General features: G+C 43.1%; 1 protein-coding gene across 1 annotated transcript in view; it reads right to left on the bottom strand.

The window, feature by feature from the left end:
• Positions 1-6,524: 6,524 nt before the first annotated feature.
• The window catches only part of LOC126194759 (equilibrative nucleoside transporter 3), an 83,775-nt gene continuing 63,518 nt past the window's right edge, over positions 6,525-26,781 (bottom strand). Inside the window, exon 12 of the mRNA XM_049933041.1 lies at positions 6,525-9,206. Within this exon, the coding sequence (XP_049788998.1) occupies positions 9,095-9,206 (112 nt within the window). The 3' untranslated portion in view covers positions 6,525-9,094. The remainder of the gene's footprint in view (positions 9,207-26,781) is intronic.

The raw sequence follows: 26,781 nt of genomic DNA, 5'->3' as shown, positions 1-26,781 counted from the left end.
GAATGCCCGCCCTCCAACAGGTGTCGTAAGCCTTCTCCAAATCAAAGAACACAGCCGCGGTCGGGCGCTTCCGCAAGAAGTTATTCATGATGAAGGTCGACAAGGTAACCAGATGGTCGACAGCAGAGCGGCGCCTTCGAAATCCACATTGTACATTGGTAAGTAGGCGTCGAGACTCGAGCAGCCAAACCAATCGAGAGTTAACCATTCGCTCCACCACTTTACAGACACAGCTGGTAAGCGAGATAGGTCGATAACTGGAAGGCAAGTGCTTGTCCTTCCCCGGCTTAGGAATCGGGACAACAATAGACTCGCGCCAGCATGCGGGAACATGTCCCTCAATCCAGATGCGATTGTATGTACGAAGAAGAAAACCTTTACCCGCAGGAGAAAGGTTCTTCAGCATCTGAATATGAATAGAATCAGGCCCTGGAGCGGAGGACCGTGATCGGCCAAGTGCGGTTTCGAGTTCCCGCATGGTGAATGGGGCATTATAACTTTCACAATTCGAGGAGCGGAAGTCACGTGGCCTAGCCTCCTCGGCCTGTTTGCGGGGGAGGAAGGCAGGGTGGTAATGAGCGGAGCTCGAAACCTCGGCGAAAAAGCGGCCGAAGGCATTGGAGACAGCCTCAGGGGCCACAAGGACTTCATTCGCGACCTTCAAGCCAGAAATTGGGGAGTGGACCTTAGTGCCAGATAGCCGGCGCAGGCTACCCCAGACAACAGAAGAAGGAGTAGAACTGTTGAAGGTGCTGGTGAAAGCAGCCCAGCTGGCTTTCTTGCTTTCTTTAATAATACGACGACACTGAGCACGTAATCGTTTATAATTAATACAATTCGCCACTGTAGGGTGGCGTTGAAAGGTGCGTAAAGCACGTCGACGAGCACGTATAGCGTCCCTACATGCTGCGGTCCACCAGGGGACCGGTACGCGACGTGGAGAAGAGGTAGGGTGAGGGATGGAATATTCAGCAGCAGCGAGAATGACTTCCGTGAGGTGTGCGACCTGACGATCGCAGCTTGTGAAGGTTTGATCCTGAAAGGTCGCCCTGGAAGAGAAGAGCCCCCAGTCTGCCTTGGAGATGGTCCAACGAGAGGAGCACGGAGAGGGAGTATGCTGCAGGAGATGGATAATACACGGGAAGTGGTCGCTCGAATATGTATCAGCAAGGGCATACCACTCAAACCGGCGTGCAAGTTGGGGAGTACATATAGAGAGGTCTAAATGGGAATAGGTATGAGATGTGTCCGAAAGAAAAGTAGGGGCGCCAGTATTGAGGCAGACAAGATTGAGCTGGTTGAAAAGGTCTGCTAACAAGGAGCCCCTCGGGCAGGATGCTGGAGAGCCCCAAAGAGGATGGTGGGCATTGAAGTCTCCAGTTAACAAAAATGGTGCAGGTAGCTGAGCAACAAGTTGCGTCATGTCTGCCCTGGTAACGGCAGATGACGATGGAGCGTAAACGGTACAAAAGGAAAACGTAAAAGTGGGGAGAGTAATGCGGATGGCAACTGCCTGCAGGCCGGTGTGCAACGTGATGGGATCGTAGTAAATATCATCCCGGACCAGCAACATAACCCCTCCATGAGCTGGGATACCTACCACAGGGGGTAGGTCAAAACGCACAGAGGTGTAGTGTGCCAAGGCAATTTGATCGCATGGGCGTAGCTTCGTTTCCTGGAGGGCTACGACGAGCGGACGATGCGAGCGGAGCAGCAACTTCAAGTCCTCTCGGTTGGAGCGAACGCTGCGAATATTCCAGTTAATAAGTGCCATCGGAAGAAAAGGAAGATGAGAGAAGGGGTCACCTCGAAGGCCGCTGAGGGCCTGGCTTCGAGCGAGCACTGCCGCCGCTATCAGTAGGCGGACAGTCATCGTCCATTGGTTCTATAGGTTCATCGGCCATCTTGGGAAGATGGCCGGGAGGGGGAGCTGCCTCCGCCGGTGAACGGCCAGATGTTCGGCTACCAGCGGTGCGGCCAGGCGAAAGGGATGACGGCCTGGGGCGGCAACCGCTGGGTGGCGCAGGAGAAGAAATGCGCCGTGGCGGAGAAGGAGAACTGTGCTTCCTATTAGCCTTCTTGGATGGTCGTTTGGTGGAAGTACCGGACGAAGGCTGGGAGGTCGAGGTACGTAGGAAGTCTGCACGGGACGGTTCCTTCTTGAAGGCCCGTGCATCTGACTTCGGGATCTTCGTCTTAGCAGAAGCTGATGAAGGGGCTGGTGTCTGTGGGGTGATGGGACGAAGAGGAGATGTCGACCGCGCGATCTTAGCACTGGCCGAACGGACGACCGTGGTGCTGAAGGTCAGATCGCATGTCTGGGTTGCTACCTCCCGGGTAGTCCGAGGAGAGGCGAGGACAGTGCTGTATTTCCCCGCTGGGAGCAGCGTGGGCTTCCTACTAGCCAATAGCTTGCGAGCAGCCGAGGTGGACACTTTCTCTTTGACTCGAATTTCCTGAATACAGCGTTCTTCCTTATAGACAGGACAGTCGCGGGAGGATGCGGCATGGTCACCTTGACAGTTCACACAACGAGGAGACGGAGGTGGACAGTCACCCTCATGGGCATCCCTGCCACAAGTGACACATTTAGCCGCATTGGAACAAGACTGTCGAGTGTGATTGAAACGCTGACACTGGTAGCAGCGCGTAGGTGTCGGGACATAGGGGCGAACAGAAATAACCTCGTAGCCTGCCTTGATGCGCGATGGCAGCTTAACACTATCGAAGGTTAAGAAAAGTGTCCGGGTCGGTACAAGGTCATTGTTGACCTTTTTCATGACCCGATGGACAGCCGTCACGCCCTGCTCAGCGAGGAAAGATTGAATCTCCTCGTCAGTCAATCCGTCGAGAGAGCTACTATAGACTACACCACGAGACGAATTCAAAGTGCGGTGGGCCTCCACCCGGACAGGGAACGTGTACAAGAGTGTGGCCCGAAGCAGTTTTTGTGCCTGAAAGGCACTCTCAGTTTCTAGTAATAAGGTACCGTTACGCAACCTGGTACAAGATTTGACAGATCCGGCTATGGCATCTACGCCCTTCTGGATAACTAAAGGGTTGACAGAGGAAAAATCCTTTCCGTCCTCAGATCGAGAAACTACGAGGAACTGTGGGGCAGGCGGTAGTATTTTTGTCACTGTTGGCTGGTCACGTTTCCGTTTGTGGGTCGAAGTCGAAAGCGATGGAGTAGAATCCATTGCGGAGGAATCCCCCATGATTGCCAGCGTCTCCGATGGCGCGCTCCTTCCTTGTGGGGACCCTCTCAGAGGGCACTCCCGCCTTAGGTGAATGTTTACACCTCAGGTCACACCTCCCGAGAAACAGACGGAGGGACCAATCGGCATGGTCAGAAGGTATCAGCTCAGGCAATCACCCCTCCCCGGACCTGGCCTTTACCAGGGGGTACGCGCGTGCCTTACATGTCTACCCAGGGCGGGGACTTACGCGTTACCCCGTCACCGGCTATGCGTGCGAACGCGTGGGTCGGCCTTCAGACACGCACAGGGAGGAAGGAAGAAGAGGAAAAAGAAGAGAGAGGGAGAAAGAGGACAGACTGTCTCAAACGCCGAGGCGGAGACCAGAGAAGGCAAGGAGAAGAAGGCAATGAGAAAGCAAGGAGAAGGAGGCAAGGAGAAGGCAAGGAGAAGAAGGCAATGAGAAGGCAAGGAGAAGTCAAGGGAAAAAGTAAGGAAGACAGTGAAGTGGAGAAGAGCAAAGAAAGGAACCAACAAAAGGAAGGAAGAAACGAGAAGGAAAAACCAAAAAGACCACGATTATAGGTCGTGAAACCGTCCGTCTCCGGACGCAGGCGCTAACTACCCCCGTGAGGGGGATGGACTCCTTTTAGTCGCCTCTTACGACAGGCAGGAATACCTCGGGCCTATTCTAATCCCCGGACCCGCAGGGGGGTGTCTGGTACATAAAAAACTTCAGGTTACCGAGTGCTTGTAGCATTTGGTCCTTCTATGTCAACCTAATGTAACCTAACCTAACCTAACCTAACAAGGAAACATAAATCTGAGATATCTGAAACTATTTACTGACAGTGGTGTCCATGTGTCTCTGGATATCCTCTTTTTGCCAGCTGCTTAGCTTTAACTGCAGGGTGACAGTTATTGATCTACATATTAAAAAAAAAAAAAAGTAAATTAATTAGAAACTACAGTATGCACACACTTTATTCAACACGTAAATGTCACTACAGATATTTGGATTTAGGTTACGACAGGTTTGATATGCCTGCCTGCCATCATTGGTGGTGATGTGGCATAGACAAATAGCGAAATTCTCCATGACCTACTGAAGTGTCGAAATATCGATGCTGTCAGTGACCTCCTGATGGGTGTTTTCAGCTCAGCAATGGTTTTGGGGTTATTGCTGTACACCTTGTCTTTAAAACAGACCCACAAAATGGAGTCTCATGTGTTCAAATCCGGAAAATATTGTGGCCAATTCTTTCATTTATTTATTGATTTTTTTGTAGATAATATGGGGCATTTCCACACAGAAAAATCCATAGACCATTTCAGAACATCGGTACATAGTATAAGATGATGAGGACGTCCAGTCGGGCTCCCTGGCGCATATGGTATTATTGGATGTGTGACATAAAAGAAATGTGCATCTTGGTGCATTAACATTCACTTTTATTCTTCAGGTACTTTAATGACACTGCAGTGGCTTATAGCAACATATTACAGACAGTATGCTACATTATGATACAGCATAAATGGAAGACAGAATAGAGTTACGTTGAAAACTGATACAAATGTGAAGACAATTTATATATATTCATGTGCCTGGCACAGAACCAATTAATTAATTAATTAATTACAATTATTGTTCCTGCACTGGAAGTGATAACTGTAAAACGGGGCCATAATTAGGTCCTACCTAAGTGTAACTACATGTATTACATCCACTCAGATCAGATTTTGGGTGTGATATTTACTATACAATATTTCTTTCCAGTCTGTATTCTGTCTAGTTTCAGATTTTTAATTACCCAATAAACTGTGAGACATAAATTCATGTGTTAGTATTTCTCCAAAGGTTTATACTTAATTGGCATCTGTGATAAGAGTGAAAACAAACAGTAAAAAACAGAGTACCATGCCTTCCTCAGGAGCCAAATTCAGTTTCAGCATTTTCCGTGCAGAAACACAGTTACACATTTAACACATCTCTATGGCAACAATATATTGAGATCACACAACCAGAGGTTTAATACTGAGTATCTTTTTAATGGCTTCACAACCACCTGAAACGGTTATCCAGAAGTTCACAAATGCAGATGGTTATGGAACTATTTCTTACAAGTTTAAGCATCTGAGGACTTATATCCAAAGAAAATTATTGAATACTGACTATATTTTCAGTGCTGTAGCATTTAAAATATGAACAAAATATTTGAGTAAAACACAGGAAATTCTAAAACTGCTCCCACTGCCCAGCAGTTTTACGTGAGAAATTATTTAGACATATGTAATAAAAATTTAAAATAAAATTACATTTATAATATAAAAATAAAGTTAGAATTGTACTATGATAAGAACTACCTGGGACTAAATCATTTAAGCTCAGTATTAAATTGAGAAAACGCAAGACGTGGTATTGAAACTATATATAGATACATCTCAATTTCAAATCACTGACTAAATGAACATAAAAATTATTATTTTAAAAGAAGAAATTAAATAATAGACTTTTGACAAGATTAAAATAATTTTTGACATTGCAATATTAGTTTACACTTTCTTTGCAATAAAAATAAAATACGTTCAAAAACTACTACAAACAGTAATGATGTTGAGCTGGATCATATAATTATGAAAATTTTATTTCACAAAATAAAGATTATAAATGAAGATTAACACATGGTATATAGGACAGGAAATCTATACACTGTTAACTGAAAACGCCACCCAAAATAAGCTGCCAGGAGTTAATGTTAAATGTAGATTTTCCCAGTGTAAACTGCTGGATAAAAAGCTAATTTCCTGCTGGGTGGAAGTGTTTAAGCATTTTAAAATTTTGAGTGTCACATCTATCACCTTCCAACACTCATCACAATGGCATGGTATTTCAACATTGTAAGCCAATTGAAACCCAAGGGCTTTTCATGTAAATTCAGGGTTGGTTTGTTTGGTACTGAATGAGGACATAGTAAGATTCCCTAGATAAAATAGAAGACAAGGAAGTGTAAGACAAACAACTGAAGGTTTTTGGATATATTCAGTCTCTACAGGACTTAAGGAACAGGCAAAAATGAACTATCACCCTGGGATGAGTGGGTGGGTCAAGGGAGCATATCATCGACATTAAACTACTTGATTAAAACATTACCGAATAGAAAATTTTCCTTTTCTTTTACAGCAACAATTCCAACTTACAAGGAGACCATACGGAATGGTCTCCTCCGATTTTCTCCATACTTTCAGGATTTGAATGTCAATACAAAGACTTCAGTTTCTCATAGCAGTAAAATGCATTTTTTTTTTTTTTTAAGGAAGCTCAACCTGAACATTAAGATTTTTGAGCACTGCTAAGTACAAACAATAACGTCACTGGTAGGAATCTCACCTGCAGCAGCTTTTTGCCTTTTATTTAAATTTCACATTTAAAAATGAATGGAGATATTAAAAAATACTGAATCATAATTCATTAATAAATGAGATATGTACACTTATAATACTGAGCACTCTAGAAATAAATTATTTACTTTTCTATTTGATGTTTTATACCAAATTATAAAATAAATAATATAAAGTTGCTGCTAATGAGATTCAAACCAGTGACTTTAGTATTGTTATACATCTACTCTACATTCACAGTTACTGATCGCATTGTTAGTACACTTGAAATGTTTTAGACTTTGACAGTAGTTGGAAATCTAACCTTCAAACTGATTTTTTGGAATTGAATCATACTGCTTTAGGGAACTGATATCTGATCCTTCAGCTTCAAATCTTACAAATATGAAGAACATCAAAGAGAACCAGACTAACTTACTTCGTTAAATGCACTAACCCTTTCAGATCTACTATCACACTACGTCTATCATTATGATTTTCCGCTATGGCTCAGATGTCGGATGATGTATAACAGATTTCCATTACTGTGTTTTCCATCCGCTCCATTGTTGGAGTGTGCTAGGTGAACAGCAGCACTTGGAATAAAGATGTGTAACTCAAAGTGTGCATTCTAACATTTGTAGTAGATAATAGCTGGTAGAAAACATGTGATGATGATATTGCCAGAATGGCCCCTCGAAGACACTAAGCATGAAGGAGAATTAAGTGATGAAAGTGATCGGAAGTAACTTTGCACTGTGGTCAGTGATATAAGTTCTAGTGAATCAGACTCTACTGATGGAGTGAAAGTGATTAAGATACACAACCTGTATTAAGTACATGGAAGATATCACGATGGCAAGGTTGATTTCATGAAGTTTACTTTTTCTGTCACACATCAAGGTTTCACCATTCCTTATGGTGTTTGACCAAAATGCAGACTAGAACATTTCCAACTCTTCTTTACCGACAATCTTATTAGTGAAATTGTGAATACTACCAATATGTATGCTAAAGGAAAGATAAAGAAAGTCACTCTACCTACAACACATTCAATGTCAACAAGATAAGGAAAAGTATAGATTGCTACCTACCATAAAGATGACACACTGAGTTGCAGACAGGTAGAATGAGTAGACTGCATCACAGTCCAAGCTGCTGGAGACAGCAGTCATGCGTGTCATCTCTACAGTGAACAGTAATCCATCCTTTTCCTCGTAATGTTGATATTCCAACTTAAAAGAGTTTCCATTGTTTGAAAACACTGTGTGGCATTCATGGAGAAATGTTCCATTGGATTAACTGAAGGCTTTCCCTGGTATAGTATTGAACTTGGCCTTGAATTTGAAGGCAGAATTAGTTAACAATTTCACATAAGACTGGCTAGAACAAACTCCATTTTTCAAAAATGTTTTCTCTCATCTCCATCTATTTTTGAGGTGATTTTTAAAACTTTTATAACTATTCCCATATATGTTCCTTATTCAGAGATTAAGGTTTAGTTGGGGAAGGAACAAAAGATTGGGAAAGGAGTTAGCAGTTGACTAAGACCAAATGTGATACATCTATTTCCTTATATGTAGACCACTGGGAGAAAACCTAAAAAAACTGGACAGCACAAAAGGTTATTTCAAATCCATGGAAACATTGGCTGTACATGAATTAACACATGTATCATTTATGAAGCAGGACCATTTAGTGGGCCTCAGCTCTATCTCACAGTGCAACCTGGAGACTACAATCATTGAGGTTTCTATAAGCTGAAGAGAGGGGCGAACAAAGTCAAGAATAAATGAAACACTTTGATGTGTAGGATTAGGTTTCCTGTTATAGCTCTGAAGCACTCCTCAACCAGAGGCTGCATTGAGAAATTTATCTTAGTTATTCTGAAAGTTGTTCCATGAACCTTCTACCAAACATTTCAGTGTGAATTGCAGAGTAATCATGTAGACGAAGAACGTAACAAAGCACTAGCTGAGTTAACATTAATGTATTTGTGTTCACATCTACATTCCCATTTTTGTGTTAATACTGGTCTACCTAACATTTCAAACACTTGCTATTTCAAACATCATTTTATTTGCTGATGTTCTAGCAATATGGAAACAAGAACCACTTAAAATTGCAAATCCACTAGAAATTCTGATTAGTAATTGTCAGTATGATCTGGAAGCATAAGGGGTTGAAGGTCTGTTATACAACAAGTACGTCAAGTTTGGCACACAGTCCAAAATGATTTTTCAGGTCAGAATTAGGACATACAACTGTTCCACTTAAGCAGTCATTACAACATGGACCACAAGTTTTACATAATAAAGCTTTTACAAAGCTTAATTAATTTCTCACATTGCAGAGAAATCTACAAGGAAGTATAACATCCATTTTTAAAACAAAAATGGCACTTAAGTAATGAGTTACAAAATGCATGGCAGTTAATGTGAACAAGTACTGAACCAATGTAAAATAAACAGCACAAAAAATGCTGACATAAAAAATTAAAACAAATTCAGGCTAAAAATTCACAACACTTTAATCAACAACAAGCTAAGAGCTGAACCACATGCCAGCCCTAGTCCGAGGAACGCAGCCATCATAGATGATGCAGTCTCCTGTTCAGCAGCATCCACAACTCTGTTGAAGGGGAAAAAAGAAGATTTAACACAAGAAAAAGCACATACATTGACACAAATGATAAACCCTCTTTTTCTAAATTCACATACTGTTCAGAATATATCCAATTAGTTGCTTTGCAACTGAAACATTTAATAGCTTCATAAACATATAAAAGTACTTCAATAGAATTTTGTTCTCTCATATAATTAAATTTAATTGCATGAACACTACATTATTTGCTCTCTCTCTGTCTGTGTGTGTGTGTGTGTGTGTGTGTGTGTGAGAGAGAGAAACATGAATTATTATTATTATTATTATTATTATTATTATTATTATTTTTATTTTTTGGTGTGGTGTGGGGGGGGGGGGGGGTAAAGTCTCATTGGCAAGAAGATCATTAGACACAATCTGCCTCTTTTTTCAAAGGAACGACATCAGTATTCAAATTAATTAATTTATTTCATAATGGATGGACACGGAGTTGTACCACACTCAATCCAAAAGTGGGCCCAGTGTGGTGACCACAGTGTCATCTCAATCAATCATTTGTGTGTGGAATGATTATGCTTGAAAATTACTATTAACTTAATAGTTTTTTCTTTACACAAGACTTTACGGATAAAATCATACTGCTCCCAAACTCAAAATTGTTATTGACTTCCTCTGTGTTCTCTTGGTTTTTAAATTTCTTTCTCAGAGGTGCTTCATCAGTACATATTCTTGCAATTTATTTATTGAAATTCTATTGATCTAAATGTTATTCATTTAACTACTGATTATCGGAAGACAAAATATTCTAAGTAGTTAGACCTCATCATGTTCCTTTTAAATTTCTTCTTATGCAGTGAATATTTTGAACCCTGTTCATCTACATCTACATTTATACTCCACAAGCCACCTAACGGTGTGTGGCGGAGGGCACTTAACGTGTCACTGTCATTACCTCCCTTTCCTGTTGCAGTCGCATATGGTTCGCAGGAAGAACGACTGCCGGAAAGCCTCCGTGCGTGCTCGAATTTCTCTAATTTAACATTCGTGAGCTCCTTGGGAGGTATAAGTAGGGGGAAGCAATATATTCGATACCTCATCCAGAAACGCACCCTCTCGAAACCTGGACAGCAAGCTACACCGCGATGCAGAGTGCCTCTCTTGCAGAGTCTGCCACTTGAGTTTGCTAAACATCTCCCAACACTATCACGCTTACCAAATAACCCTGTGACGAAACGCGCCACTCTTCTTTGGATCTTCTCTATCTCCTCTGTCAACCCGAACTGGTACGGATCCCACACTGATGAGCAATACTCAAGTATAGGTCGAACGAGTGTTTTGTAAGCCACATCCTTTGTTGATGGACTACATTTTCTAAGGACTCTCCCAATGAACCTCAACCTGGCACCTGCCTTACCAACAATTAATTTTATATGATCATTCCACTTCGAATCGTTCCGCACGCATACTCCCAGATATTTTACAGAAGTAACTGCTACCAGTGTTAGTTCCGCTATCATATAATCATACAATAAAGGATCCTTCTTTCTATGTATTCGCAATATATTACATTTGTCTATGTTAAGGGTCAGTTGCCACTCCCTGCACCAAGTGCCTATCCACTGCAGATCTTCCTGCATTTCGCTGCAATTTTCTAATGCTGCAACTTCTCTGTATACTACTGCACCATCCGAAAAAAGCCGCACGGAACTTCTGACATTTATATATATTGTGAAAAGCAATGGTCCCATAACACTCCCCTGTGGCACGCCAGAGGTTACTTTGTCTGTAGACATCTCTGCATTGAGAACAACATGCTGTGTTCTGTTTGCTAAAAACTCTTCAATCCAGCCACACAGTTGGTCTGGTATTCCGTAGACTTTTACTTTATCAGGCGACAGCGCGGAACTGTATCGAACACCTTCCGGAAGTCAAGGAAAATGGCATCTACCTAGGAGCCTGTATCTAGTATTTTCTGGGTCTCACGAACAAATAAAGTGAGTTGGGTCTCACAAGATCGCTGTTTCTGGAATCCATGTTGATTCCTACAGAGTAGATTCTGGGTTTCCAGAAATTACATGATACGCGAGCAAAAAACATGTTCTAAAATTCTACAACAGATCGATGTCAGAGATATAGGTCTATAGTTTTGCGCATCTGCTCGACAACCTTTCTTGAAGACTGGAACTACCTGTGCTCTTTTCCAATCATGGTTCCGTTCCTCTAGAGACTTGCGGTACACGGCTGTTAGAAGGGGGGGCAAGTTCTTTCGCGTACTCTGTGTAGAATCGAATTGGTATCCCATCAGGTCCAGTTGACTTTCGCCTGTTGAGTGATTTCAGTTGCTTTTCTATTCCTTGGACACTTATTTAGATGTAAGCCATTTTTTCATTTCTGCGAGGATTTAGAGAAGGAACTGCAGTTCGGTCTTCCTCTGTGAAACAGCTTTGGAAAAAGGTGTTTAGTATTTCAGCTTTATGTGTGTCATCCTCTGTTTCAATGCCATTATCATCCCAGAGTGTCTGGATATGCTGTTTCGAGCCACTTACTGATTTAACGTAAGACCAGAACTTCCTACGATTTTCTGTCAAGTCGGTACATAGAATTTTACTTTCAAATTCACTGAACACTTCACGCATAGCCCTCCTTACGCTAACTTTGACATCGTTTAGCTTCTGTTTGTCTGAGAGGTTTTGGCTGCGTTTAAACTTGCAGTGAAGCTCTCTTTGCTTTCGCAGTACTTCTGGTGTCACAGGTTAGCTGAACAAACTTTTTGGACCTAATACTTTTCAATATGTCAAAGCCAATGTCACTGCCCCCCACCCCCACCCCCTATCTTCCCATGTTTGTTGCAAGGAAATCTCTGTGGTCCTAAATTTTCAATCAGTATTTGTTCTACCTCCTGCAATCAGATTAAACTGAAATTTTGTACACCCAACTGATGGTAGTCTAGTATTATCCATCTACACCACATAATTTTAACACTGTAGTTCTAAAATGCTACGTATCTATTATTCCATGTCCACTTTCACTAAGAATCAATACTGGGAAGTTTTCAAAGCTACAAACAATGAATGTCTATGCTTTTCAAATAAAAAGCTTGTCTTTCATAAAAATGGGGCATTTCTTTATTGTGTTCTGTAAATCACATCATTAATGAAATACGAGGGCTATTCCGAAAGTAAGGTCCGATAGGTCGCGAAATGGAAACCACGGTAAAAATCAAAAATGTTTTATTTGCAACAGTTAGATACACCTTGCAGCTACTTATCTCCATAGTCGCCGACCCGACTTAGACGTGTATCGTAGCGTTGTACCAACTTTCCCATACCCTCGCTATAGAAGGCAGCCGCCAGTGCTCTCCGCCAATTCTCTACGCTGGCCTACGGCTCGTTGTCTTGTGCCGAAATGTTGTCTTCATAACCAGCGGTTCATGTGACCTGAGCTGAAACTCAGAGGGAGACAATTACGGGCTGTATTGTGGGTAATCTCACATTTCCATTTGAAAACGATGCAGGAGCATCTTCATTGCCCCTGCAGAATGCGGCTGAGAATTGTCTTGAAGACGAAACAGCACGACAGTTATGTAATGTTAGCTGCATAGCTTCAGGGGAAATTTCTCACCAGGCCCCCATACTTGGCGGCAGACACTATTTTCTAGACATCTTTACGCACTCACTGCGAGCTCAGAAATGAGAAGAGCGACGTGATGCTAACTGGGGTTATACTAGAGACACTACCCAACACATCTGTGCAAAGCTTTATCGGATTTTCATAGTCGTTTCCATTTCGTGACCGATCGGACCTTACTTTCGGAATAGCCCTCGTACTTAGCAAAATTTAACAGGGACATTTAATCTACTGTCAGTTTTATCAACAAGTCTAGGTAAATTTATTATAAACATTCAGCATTTCGATGTAGAAAGCTATCACAGTTGTGACTCAACTTCTCTCTTGGATTTTCCTGGTTTATCAATACATTTCTCTTGACTGGTCCATTGTCGTTTTCTTCAGATTTACGTACCTAGCATTCCCCGACCGGGACTCGAACCCGGGATCTCCTGCTTACACGGCAGACGCTCTATCCATCTGAGCCACCGAGGGCACATAGGATAGTGTGCCTGCAGGGACTTATCCCTTGCACGCTCCCCGTGAGACCCACATTTCCAACATGTCTACACCACTACATTCGTAGTGCACCTAATAGATGTTCACACATCATACTCATTACTTGTGGCAGATTAATCTACAAAGTCCTGTACGAGTTCGGGCATACCGTGTGCATGGCATCCCAGCCATTGACCTTCTTGTATGCGAACGCACACGGTATGCCCGAACTCGTGCAGGACTTGGCAGATTAATCTGCCACGAGTAATGAGTATGATGGGCAAACATCTATTAGGCACACTACTAATGTAGTGGTGTGGACATGTTGGGAATGTGGGTCTCACGGGGAGCGTGCAAGGGAGAAGTTCCTGCAGGCGCACTATCCTCTGTGCCCTCGGTGGCTCAGATGGATAGAGCGTCTGCCATGTAAGCAGGAGATCCCGGGTTCGAGTCCCGGTCGGAGCACACATTTTCAACATGTCCCCAATGAAGTACATCAACACCTGTTTGCAGCTAGGGTGTCCATTTAATTATCATTTCATTTCTAGCAAAGCTGCATGGTCATCAACGGTAACTGTTCTTTCGGGAACAGACACTAACATCATATATAGTTAAAAAAGGATAGTTGCTACTCACAATACAGCGGAGATACTTGCCATATAGCAGAGATGCTGAGTTGCAGATAGGCACAACAAAAAGACTGTCAGGATGTAGGGAAGCAGCCTACTCGCGCTGTAGTAAATTCACATCAGTCTTTCCATTGTGTGCCAGCCAGTCCGCTGTAACTAGCTCTGACGTCACAAATGTTGCGCAATACTTTTAAAATCGAGCAAATAACCTGAAACGGTTCTAGCATGTCAGGAGTAATACTAAATTAATGTGTGTTGAATGTCAGTTCAATAACTTTAACCATTTTCGAAATTTGGACGTTTTTCTATAAAAATCATTGGCGCAACAGAAAAGAGCTAGAGACTTAAAAATTTATATTTATATTCCTTTTTCATAATAATTTAATAGAAACAGTACTCTGGATCTCACAAATTAAGATTTTAGTTGAAATTCATAATTTTCTGGTTTTTGACTTAAACATTAAGGAAGCAAGATAGATTAAGTAGGCTAATAAATAAGGCTAGGATGTTTATATTTAAGTAGAATGGAGATCCGCTATAACCATAAAGATGTGACACATTTCATTTGAATAACTATAAAACTATAGCAATAGCGTATCTCCAAAGGGCAAGTTCAGAGCTCGTCTACTGCATGCAGTGTAATTAAATTAATTCTCTCGCCCAAAATATTTAACTTAGCCATGTCAAACTTTTATTATGATTACTTACCTGTATGCTGAATGCACATTTAAATTGAGAGCTTCATCGGCCATCAGCAAAAGAAGCTATGATTTATTCAATAACTTAATGTGGTGCATTACTAGCCCAGCGGCTAGTCGGGAGAGCCGATTTGATCAGGCGTTCCCTTAGCCGTCCGCACCGTGGCTTTATATATAAGAACGCTGCGCGAGGAAAAAAGGCCCCAGTTCTCTCCAGAGGCTGAATAGCACACCATCTGCGTTGGGAGTCGCTTCGCGTCGGTATCATTGCTATAAACAGCCTTGGATGCCATATTAAGTTACTCGGGATACACATAACCATGAAATCGTTTTCGAGTGAAGTGTTAATTCTGGGATGACTTTAATTATCGATTTTCAGTTTGCGTATGTCATATTTTCACGTGCCGCCGCGGGACAAACATTCTACCATTATTTAGCATGGCGTTGGATGAACCTAATCATCAAATTATGGCGAGCATTCATTTAAACATTTAATTTGGACAGTTATAGTTGCATCAGCGCATTAGACTCTGAACTGCTCTGTTAGTCAGATTGTGTGGATCCTTTTTTTTTTCTCATCTGTGACTTTCAGAAAACAGAGAACATTTTTTTTCACGATCGTTTTTGATTATGAATCCCAGACAATTTCCTAATTTCTCAGAGCTATAAGCTGCAGCTATAAGCGTGTTTCTCAGATGAAGTGGGCACTAGGAATTCTAATTACAGGCTTCACGTTTTGCTAATCACTTTCTGGTTGCCAATATTGTAGTTAGAGAGCCAGTGTTGAGAATGGCAAAAGACAGCATAAATAATAGGAACATTTAACAACCATAATTCCACCCGCTGCCGCACATATGGTTAATCGGCCGGGAAATGGAGTGTTTCTACATTCAAACATTTTATATACAACAACAATAAATTCCACCCGCCGCCCCACAAGAAGATGAGCTTTTGGCCACAAGGCCTTCATTGGAGATAGAATATGCACACACATCCTCATGCAAACACAACTCACACACACATGACCACAGTCTCTGGCTGCTGAGGCCACTGCAAGCAGCAGCGCATGATGGGAGAGACAACTGGATGACGGGGGTAAATAGCAGGCTGGTTTGGGGAGGGGGAGGGATCACAGTGTAGGGGTGGGTGATGGTAAAGTGCTGCTTGCGGGAGCATACAGCGACGAGGTGGAGAGGGGGCAGGGCAGCTAGGTGTAGTCGGGAGGTTAGATGGAGGGCAGGAAAAGGTTAGTGGAAATGGAGACAGATAAAAAGACAGTGGGTGTGGTGATGGAATAGATGACTGTGTAGTGCTGGAATGGGAACAGGGAAAGGGCTAGAGGGTAACGACAGACTAACGAAAGTTGAGACCAGGATGGTTACAGGAACATAGGAATATTGCAGGGAGAGTTCCCACCTGCGCAATTCAGAAAAGCTGGTGTCGGTGAGAAGGATCCAGATGGCACAGGCTGTGAAGCAGTCATTGAAATGAAGAACATTTTGTTGGTCTGACTACCACTATGCACCGCCTCTACAACAACTTCCAAACCTCTCCCACATCCCCTCATAGCTGACAAACCCCACCTCGCAGACCTACTACATTTACCTTACCCTCAAGAACTCCCACCCACCACCATACAGAACCTAAACAGACTGGAAACACAGTCATGAACCTTTCCTTCAAGAGCCTTAGCTCCACAGAAGAATCAGTCCTTTCCAAAAGACCTCACCTTTTGCTTCACTCCCAAATTCAGTCATGCAGGACCTTCTCTCCTTCTCCTGGTCCCTACAGTGGAAACACTTTTTCGCCACCAACCCTACCAATAAGACACAACCAAAGACCAATGCTGAACCCTGCTTGACTTAGTTCACTCCTCCATCCAACCGTGACCCAATCCCACTGTCCCCAAGTCACGCCCTGCTAACATTCCAGAATTTCTTAACCTTGAAACTTACCTTCACCATCATTCCCCAAATCCCTCAACATGTTAACTAACCTTAAATCCACAGAAAGTACCGCATCCACCACATAAAAACTGACCCCCATCTTATAATCCTGACAAAGGCTCCACCAATGTAGTTTAGTCTGGCGGTAGGACTCTGCTAGCTGTCAGATTCATCCAGCAACAAGCCCCGCCACATTGACCCCATTCCAGTCTCTCCTCAAATGCCCAGGCCCATCCCAGAACTTCTCTCCTCAGTCTGCCTTTCTCCTCATCCCTACCACTCCCCACACTCCTACATTCTACATGCTTCCTGAAGTCCATAAACCCAACCACACCAGGATTCCCCACTGTCGCCGCTTACTGTGCCCCCACTGAGAGAACCTCTGCTCTCTTAGACCAACACCTTCAGCCTGTTACCCACAACCTACCCTCCTACACACAAGATACCAACCATTTCCTCCACCGACACACTACATTTCCTGTTCCTTTACCACATTGTGCCCTGCTCTACACTACTGATGCCACCTCTCTTTACACTAACATCCCTAATGCCCATGGGCCTACCTGTATTAAATACTACCTTTCCCAATGTCCAACGGATTCCAAAAATACAACCTCCTTCATAATTACCATGATCAACTATATCCTCTCCCACAATTATTTCTCCTTCAAAAGCATTACCTACAAACGGATCCGGGGTATGACTATGGACACTTGCATGGGCACCATCCTATGCCAATCTATTCATGGGCCATCTAGAGGAATCCTTCTTAACACCCAGAATCTCAAACTCCCTCATCTGGTTCTGATTCACTGATGACATCTTCATTATCTGGATTGAGGGTGAGGACAAACTACCCACATTCCTCCAGAACTTTCACACCTTTTCCCCCATGTGTTTCCCGATGTTTTGACCTCCACCTCAAAGATGGTTACATCAGCACCTCCGCCCATATCAGACCTATCAACCATCAGCAATACCTCCACTTTGACAGTTGCCGCCCATTCCATACCAAGAAGTCCCTTCCATACAGGCTAACCACCAGTGGCTGTCACATCTGTGGTGATGAGTGGGTGGTACCACTCGTAATACAGCGAGCGTCTCACCGAAACCTTTACAGACTGTAATTACCCACCCAACCTTGCACGAAAGCAGATCTTCCGTGCCTTATCCCTCCAGTCGCCCACCACCTCACAAAATCCCACTGTCCAGCCACAGAGAAGCATTCCCCTCATGACTCAGTACCACTCAGGACTGCAGGCAACTGAATTACACCCTCCGCCAACTTTTCGACTACCTCTCGTTGTGCCCAGACACGAGGAATGTCGTACCCATTATCCTTCCCAGCCCTCCCATAGTGGTAATCCACTGCCAACCGAACGCACACGATATCCTCCTCCATCCCAACACAACTCCCATTCCCAACCCCTTGCCACATGGGTCATATCCCTGTAATAGACCTAGATGCAAGACCTGTCCCATACTCCCACCACCACTTACTACAGTCCAGTCATAAGCATCACCTATCCCATCATAGGCAGGGCTACCTGTGAAAAAAATCATGTGATCTACAAGCTAAGCTGCTATCACTGTGTTGCATTGTACATAGGCATGACAACTGACAAGCTGTCTGTCCACATGAATGGCCACCGGTAAACTGTTGCCGAGAAACAGTTGGGACTACCCCATTTCTGGCCATGCCACCCAACACAATGTTTCTTCATTTCAATGATTGCTTCACAGCCTGTGACATCTGGATCCTTCCCCCCCCACTAGAGATGGGTCGAACTCGTTCATTCCCATGAACTACTTCATTCACTTCACTCTTTGCCGTGAAGCGTTCAAATGAAGTAGTTCATTAATGAAGTACGGAAGCCTGGCAAAGTTGCCCAGTTTGCCGTTCAGCCACGGCTACGCTCGCTTCGCCTCGTTCATACAATAAAGCTTCGAAATACTTCATAATTTTACCAACAAATGGCCGAACTATGCAGTAACGTGCACGCAACGTTTTACTCTCTGAGTTAACTTAAATAGAGGATGGTCGAAGGGGACAAAGGAAAGATAAACAGAGAAGCCTGTCACACATAAAGAAGGTATTACATTTAAACTTGCTCGACATTTTCTCATGAAGGGCCCAAGAAAGTCTTTATCTGACAAGTGAAGCCTTATTTGTTGTATTCATGGACTGAAAACTAGGGCTACCAACGAAATGCAGTCCAATTTTATGGTCTTTTTAAAATTTAATCCAAAATAGAATGAGTATGTTTCCCACTGTCACAAAGTCTATATACCTACATTACGTAATTATTCAGAAGTTTTCCTGTAGATTTTATTTTTGTTGAGAATAATAATCCTCCAAATTCAAAACGTAAACTGTCACCTGTAATCATTGGTACAATTTCTGGTAAAATCCCTCTATTTTATTTGGAAAGCAGTTTTTGTGTCTGTTCACTCTTATACAATGGTTAGCAACTCGCGATCACGTAAAAGTAGTGAATTTGGGGTTTCTTCGCCGATTTAGGTGATGGGAAAGCAAAGTGCAACTGTTGTTCTAAGTTTATTTCATATAAAGGAGGAAATACATTTAACCTAACATGTCATGTTCGAGTGCTGCATCTAACAGTGTCAATGTCAGTCAGTCATCTTCCGATATTTCTTGGACAAATAACTCAGACAATCCGGAACCAACATCAGCAATTGCCAGAAACGAACAGCAGTCGGTGCCAGAAAATAACAGTATCACTTCATTATCAGACAGCAGACATCAATATCAAGGAACATTACCTATGTATTTTCCGGAACCTCTTTCGAACAAAAGAAATCAGGAGATAGATTTCGCACCTCTGGAGACTGCTGTAAAGGATTATTTGCCCTTCAACATAGTGGAAAGCAAACATTTTCAAAGTTTTGTAGGCGAACTGAATGGTGCTTACAGAATGCCAGCTTGGAAGACCATTCCCAGTACACTACTACAACAACAGTACGCCATGATGAAAGAAACTGTGAGAGTCAAAATTAATCCTGAGGAAGTAGTTGTATTGACAATGGATGGGTGGAACTCAACGACAAATGAGAGTTATTTGTCTGTGACAGTACACTACATTAAAGACCTGGAGCTGGCATCTTCCCTCCTTGAGTGCTTTAAATATGATGAAGGGCACACGTCAGAAAAACTCTCCGAAGAACTGCGACGTGTCACAAGAGAATGGGGCATTCAAGAAAAAGTCGTGTGTGTTGTTAGCAACAATGCTGCTAATATTGTGGCAGCCATAAGACACTCAGCCTGGAAACACATCCCCTGCTTGGCACACACAGTAATTGCTCAGAATGGGCTTCCGCACATTCAACACATTCTGGGAAGAAGAAAAAAACGAAAGTTGAATTTTTTAAAATAAGTTCACAGGTGTGCACGAAACTGAAAAAGATGCAGGAACAGTTAAAAGAGCCAGTTCTGACAATAAAACAAGACACTGTCACAACATGGAATTCAACATGTAATATGCTGTGAAGAATAATCGAGGTTAAGAATTCCCTAATGACAGTTATCACTCTGAATTATCCGGATCTTCCAAATCTGACTGCAGAGGACATTGCAAGTGTAACACAAGCCTGTGACCTGTTGAAAGTTTTCAAAGACTGCACCGAGGAAATGTCAAGTGAAAATGTTGTCACTGCATCTAAAGTTATACTCCTTAGTCATTCGTCGAAAAAATGGTGTTGCAGGTTTGTTAATAACACTGAAATTCATGTAGACATGCAACAGATGGCCAAAAAGTTAGCTGAAGACCTAAAACAATGATTTTGAAATATAGAGGAAAATTCCATTTTCACAGAAGCAACTTCATTGGATCCCCTGTTCAAATTATGTGGTTTTTCTGATAAAAATTCTGCTGAGAAGGTGAAATTAAACCTAATCAGGCACTGTGAGAAATTTGTGTCTAACACATCCACTGCTACTGCAACAATCTCAGTTACAACCACTGAACCTACTTCTAGTCTCTGGCTCAAATTTTCCAGGCTGCAGAGTAATCCACACCCGAGAGCTGCTGCAATAGTGGAAGTGGACAAATATTTACAAGAGCCCCTCCTACAGAGACAAGGCAATCCACTTCAGTGGTGGTTTGAACGGCTGTCAGTATATCCCTCACTCTTTGAACTTGCAAAAATACGACTGTGTATTGTTGCAACCTCCACGCCGTGTGAAAGAGTGTTCTCGAAGGCAGCAGGACACCTTATAACTGACAGAAGAAATCACCTGACAGGAAAAAAAAGTGGAACAAATCATGTTTTTAAACAGAAATCTCTGTACATTCGCGAAATCCGTTTATGTTTATTCATAATACCTTCTACCTTCTTCCTAAAATTCACAAACCCAATCATCCCGGCCGTCCCATTGTAGCTGGTTACCAAGCCCCCACATAACGTATCTCTGCCTACGTAGATCAACATCTTCAACCCATTACATGCAGTCTCCCATCCTTCATCAAAGACATCAACCACTTTCTCGAACGCCTGGAATCCTTACCCAGTCTGTTACCCCTGGAAACCATCCTTGTAACCATTGATGCCACTTCCTTATACACAAATATTCCGCACGTCCAGGGCCTCGCTGCGATGGAGCCCTTCCTTTCACGCCGATCACCTGCCACCCTACCTAAAACCTCTTTCCTCATTACCTTAGCCAGCTTCATCCTGACCCACAACTTCTTCACTTTCGAAGGCCAGACATACCAACAATTAAAGGGAACAGCCATGGGTACCAGGATGGCCCCCTTGTACGCCAACCTATTCATGGGTCGCTTAGAGGAAGCCTTCTTGGTTACCCAGGCCTGCCAACCCAAAGTTTGGTACAGATTTATTGATGACATCTTCATGATCTGGACTCACAGTGAAGAAGAACTCCAGAATTTCCTCTCCAACCTCAACTCCTTTGGTTCCATCAGATTCACCTGGTCCTACTCCAAATCCCATGCCACTTTCCTTGACGTTGCCCTCCATCTGTCCAATGGCCAGCTTCACACGTCAGTCCACATCAAACCCACCAACAAGCAACAGTACCTCCATTATGACAGCTGTCACCCATTCCACATCAAACGGTCCCTTCCCTACAGCCTAGGTCTTCGTGGCAAACGAATCTGCTCCAGTCCGGAATCCCTGAACCATTACACCAACAACCTGAAAACAGCTTTCGCATCCCGCAACTACCCTCCCGACCTGGTACAGAAGCAAATAACCAGAGCCACTTCCTCATCCCCTCAAACCCACAACCTCCCACAGAAGAACCACAAAAGTGCCCCACTTGTAAAAGGATACTTTCCGGGACTGGATCAGACTGAATGTGGCTCTCCAGCAGGGATACGACTTCCTCAAATCCTGCCCTGAAATGAGATCCATCCTTCATGAAATCCTCCCCACTCCACCAAGAGTGTCTTTCCGCCGTCCACCTAACCTTCGTAACCTCTTAGTTCATCCCTATGAAATCCCCAAACTGCCCCCGGTGTAAAACCTGTCCCATGCACCCTCCCACCACCACCTACACCAATCCTGTAACCCGGAGGGTGTACACGATCAAAGGCAGAGCCACGTGTGAAAGCACCCACGTGATTTACCAACTGACCTGCCTACACTGTGAAGCTTTCTATGTGGGAATGACCAGCAACAAACTGTCCATTCGCATGAATGGACACAGGCAGACAATGTTTGTTGGTAATGAGGATCACCCTGTGGCTAAACATGCCTTGGTGCACAGCCAGCACATCTTGGCACAGTGTTACACCGTCCGGGTTATCTGGATACTTCCCACTAACACCAACCTGTCAGAACTCCGGAGATGGGAACTTGCCCTTCAGTATGTCCTCTCTTCTCATTATCCGCCAGGCCTCAACCTCCGCTAATTTCAAGTTGCCGCCGCTCATACCTCACCTGTCTTTCAACATCTTTGCCTCTTTACTTCCGCCTAGACTGACATCCCTGCCCAAACTCTTTGCCTTTACAAATGTCTGCTTGTGTGTGTGCGCGCGAGCGCGAGCGCGAGCGCGCGCGAGAGAGAGAGTATGCCTGTCCTTTTTTCCCCCTAAGGTAAGTCTTTCCGCTCCCGGGATTGGAATGACTCCTTACCCTCTCCCTTAAAACCCACATCCTTTTGTCTTTCCCTCTCTTTCCCTCTTTCCTGAGGAAGCAACCGTTTGTTGCGAAAGCTTGAATTTTGTGTGTATGTTTGTGTTTGTTTGCGTGTCTATCGACCTGCCAGCACTTTTGTTTGGTAAGTCTCATCATCTTTGTTTTTAGATATATGTTTATTCATAAATACATATGTATTTTTTTTAAATTTAATTAGGACAATCCTCAAATTGACATTTAGTGTACGAGATAAACGTTCCTACATGAATGATTATCTTTCAAGCGTGGATTCCACGCATGCTTCAGTTCCAGATTCACAAGGTAAGCACTTTATTTTCGTGTTTGCTGTGCGTGCTCACACAGCCAGCCTCTTCATTTGTATCTTTAATATTCATTTGTCTGCAAGCACTGCCAACGGTAGACTACCCGTAGACATGAAGTATAACTGCACAAATAGTCCCCGGATAATTATGTCAGCACTGCAAAAAGCAGCTGACGCTGCCTTCACCTTGCCCCTCACCTCCCCAACCCCTCCTAAACCTAACGTTCCCTACAAACACCACACGATTCGTCGACAGGCAGTAGAGGGAGGACTGAAGTGAAGGGAGAATGAGTGACATAACGCCAATGTAGTGGGAGAGGGCGAGGGGAAGAGAGTGAGTGAACTAGAAAAAAGTGTGGAGTGTGCTATCTGTGAAGAGTTTGAAGTACCAGATCATTGAAATTGAGTGGTTAGTTCACACTTCACAGGAGAGAAGCGTTTATTTGAACGACTCATTCACGAGCTCCCCATCACTACCACCAACACCAAATTTTCTGAATAGCACAGGTGGGAACTCTCCCTGCAATATATCCTATGTTCCTGTAACCCTCCCAGTCTCAACCTTCATTATTATTTGTCCTTATCCTCTAGCCCTTTCCCTGTTCCCATTCCAGCAATACACAGTCATTTATTCCATCACCAGACCCATAGTTTTTTTTATCTGTCTCCTTTTCCACTGAATGCTTCCCGCCCTCTGTCTAACCTCCTGACTGCACCTAGCTGCCCTGCCCCCTCTCCACCTCATCCCTGTATGCTCCCACAAGCAGCACTTTACCATCACCCACCCCTACACTGCTATCCCTCCCCCTCCCCACCCCTGCATGCTCCTTACCCCCATCACCCAGTTGCGTCTCCCATCACATGCTGCTGCTCGCAATGTGGCCTTAGCAGCCAGAGACTGCAGCTGCGCGTGCGCGTGTGCGTGTGTGTAACCTGAACAAGTTTCATGACGAACAACTGCTGATGGCACTACCTTTAAGAACAAGGTAAAATTATCTCCCATTTGTCCATAGAGGAGTTTTTCCACTAATTATGGTCATGGAGAGACATCTACAGACGTTAAAATAACCTCTGGCGTGCTACAGGGGAGTGTTATGGGACCATTGCTTTTCACAATATATATAAATGACCTAGTAGATAGTGTCGGAAGTTCCATGCGGCTTTTCGCGGATGATGCTGTAGTATACAGAGAAGTTGCAGCATTAGAAAATTGTAGCGAAATGCAGGAAGATCTGCAGCGGATAGGCACTTGGTGCAGGGAGTGGCAACTGTCCCTTAACATAGACAAATGTAATGTATTGCGAATACATAGAAAGAAGGATCCTTTATTGTATGATTATATGATAGCGGAACAAACACTGGTAGCAGTTACTTCTGTAAAATATCTGGGAGTATGCGTGCGGAACGATTTGAAGTGGAATGATCATATAAAATTAACTGTTGGTAAGGCGGGTGCCAGGTTGAGATTCATTGGGAGAGTGCTTAGAAAATGTAGTCCATCAACAAAGGAGGTGGCTTACAAAACACTCGTTCGACCTATACTTGAGTATTGCTCATCAGTGTGAGATCCGTACCAGATCGGGTTGACGGAGGAGATAGAGAAGATCCAAAGAAGAGCGGCGCGTTTCGTCACAGGGTTATTTGGTAACCGTGATAGCGTTACGGAGATGTTTAGCAAACTCAAGTGGCAGACTCTGGAAGAGAGGCGCTCTGCATCGCGGTGTAGCTTGCTCGCCAGGTTTCGAGAGGGTGCGTTTCTGGATGAGGTATCGAGTATATTGCTTCCCCCTACTTATACCTCCCGAGGAGATCACGAATGTAAAATTAGAGAGATTAGAGCGCGCATGGAGGCTTTCAGACAGTCGTTCTTCCCGCGAACCATACGCGACTGGAACAGGAAAGGGAGGTAATGACAGTGGCACGTAAAGTGCCCTCCGCCACACACCGTTGGGTGGCTTGCGGAGTATGAATGTAGATGTAGATGTAGACTGGCTTTTCAGGTATTACATCCTGCTGGTACAAATTTTCAAAGCATTTCTGCAAGTTGCAGTATAGTGCAGGAAATTGTTCATCCACAGATAATTTTACAACTATATAGGGCTTGCCAGCTTTTTGAAAGGAAAAATATAAGCAATATACAAATCCTTAACAACATATACAAACTTGTTTAATGAGGAGAGGACAAATTCATATGAACACCACTCAGGAAAACCACTGAAAACCTAAAATTGGCATAAACAGAACCATTTGAGGCCAGTGTCACTGTAACAAATGCACAACATTATTATGTAAAGAGTAATATTCCATATTTGCACTGAGATGTATAGAGAAAGGTTCCCCAACAGAAATTTATCACCATGGACAGAACTTTATGAGATATAGGATTGTTCAAGCCCTGGAGAGTTAGTCAAGTTTCTTGACAGAAATTTTGGGTGATGGTACTAGGTCATGTGGGAGATGAAATGTTAGAAAGCCTGTAGGTGGCATATTTTGAACAATACAGTCACAACAGAATAGGAATTACATCCATATAATAAACAGCACATGCAAACAGTGGGTTCAAAAATTAGTTTTTGTTTAGAATTCCATTTTGTCAATGCATTTTGTTGTAAAGTATGCAATAAGACTGGCAGTTGTCACACTGGATACTTAGTATGAAGCTGTTACTGTAAGGTGCTAGTTGTTAATGTCCATAAAAACTTAAATATTCATTTATGAGAATTAGCTCCAGTACTATGTAGCCTTCTCTGCTATATGCATAATTTTTACTTTAAATATTTGGGGCACCCTGCACAGAAATTTAAATAATTCACAGGTGAAAACTTACACAGTTATGAAACACAGATTGCTACTCTTCGTAAAGATGACTTGTTGAGGCAGATAGGCATAACAGAAAGACCGTTAAACATTGAGCTTCTAGCTCCTACATCTGACATCATTCGCATTGTGAACACAGACTTGTTTAGATGCTTCAGCAATTCTGTGGTGTGCCCTTCCCAACTGAATTTATTATCGAGTCGTAATCCCTGAAATTTAACACTGTTGACCTCTTTTATCCTCATGTCTTCATATATTATACACATGCTGGAAGGCAGTCTCTTACAGGTTCTGAACTTCATATAGTGGGTCTTTTCAAAGTTTGATCATAGTGAATTAGCTTTAAACCAGTTAGTAGTGCCAGTGAAAATCTGATTAGTAGCCATTTCAAAATCTGTACTTGACTTGCTATTTATTTCAATGTTTGTGTCATCTGCAAACAAAACATACTCAACATCTGGCAATGTAACAGACGAGAGGTCATTAATCTATACAAGAAAAAATCTGTGGACCCAAGACAGAACCTTGTGGAACAGCAAAAGTAATTAATTTGCCATCAGATGAAGACGACTGCTTACTCCACATGTATTTCCCAATGACACCTTTTCTTTTCCTGTTAGTTAGGCAAGAGTCCAATGATTTTACAGCACTGCCAATGACACCATAATATTCTAGCTTACTTAGTAGAATGCTGTGACTCACACAATCAAAGGCTTTTGACAGGTCACAGAAAATGCCAGTAGCCTTTAATTTGTTATCTAATGAATTAAGTACATTGTCACTGTGCGTGTAAATAGCCCTCTCTATACTGGAAGCCTTCTGGAACCCAAATGTGACTGTGGCAATATATTATTTGCAGTCGGATGCTTAAGAAGATGCTTGAACACAACCTTTTCAAATACTTTTGAAGAAGTCAGAAAAAGTGAAATTGGTCGATAGTTTGACAGTATCTCATTATCCCCCTTC

Source organism: Schistocerca nitens, chromosome 7 (assembly GCF_023898315.1).
Source record: "Schistocerca nitens isolate TAMUIC-IGC-003100 chromosome 7, iqSchNite1.1, whole genome shotgun sequence".
In the NCBI taxonomy this organism is placed as follows: domain Eukaryota; kingdom Metazoa; phylum Arthropoda; class Insecta; order Orthoptera; family Acrididae; genus Schistocerca; species Schistocerca nitens.
Note: the sequence above shows the minus strand (reverse complement) of the source record. Positions and strands in the feature narration are given on the sequence as shown.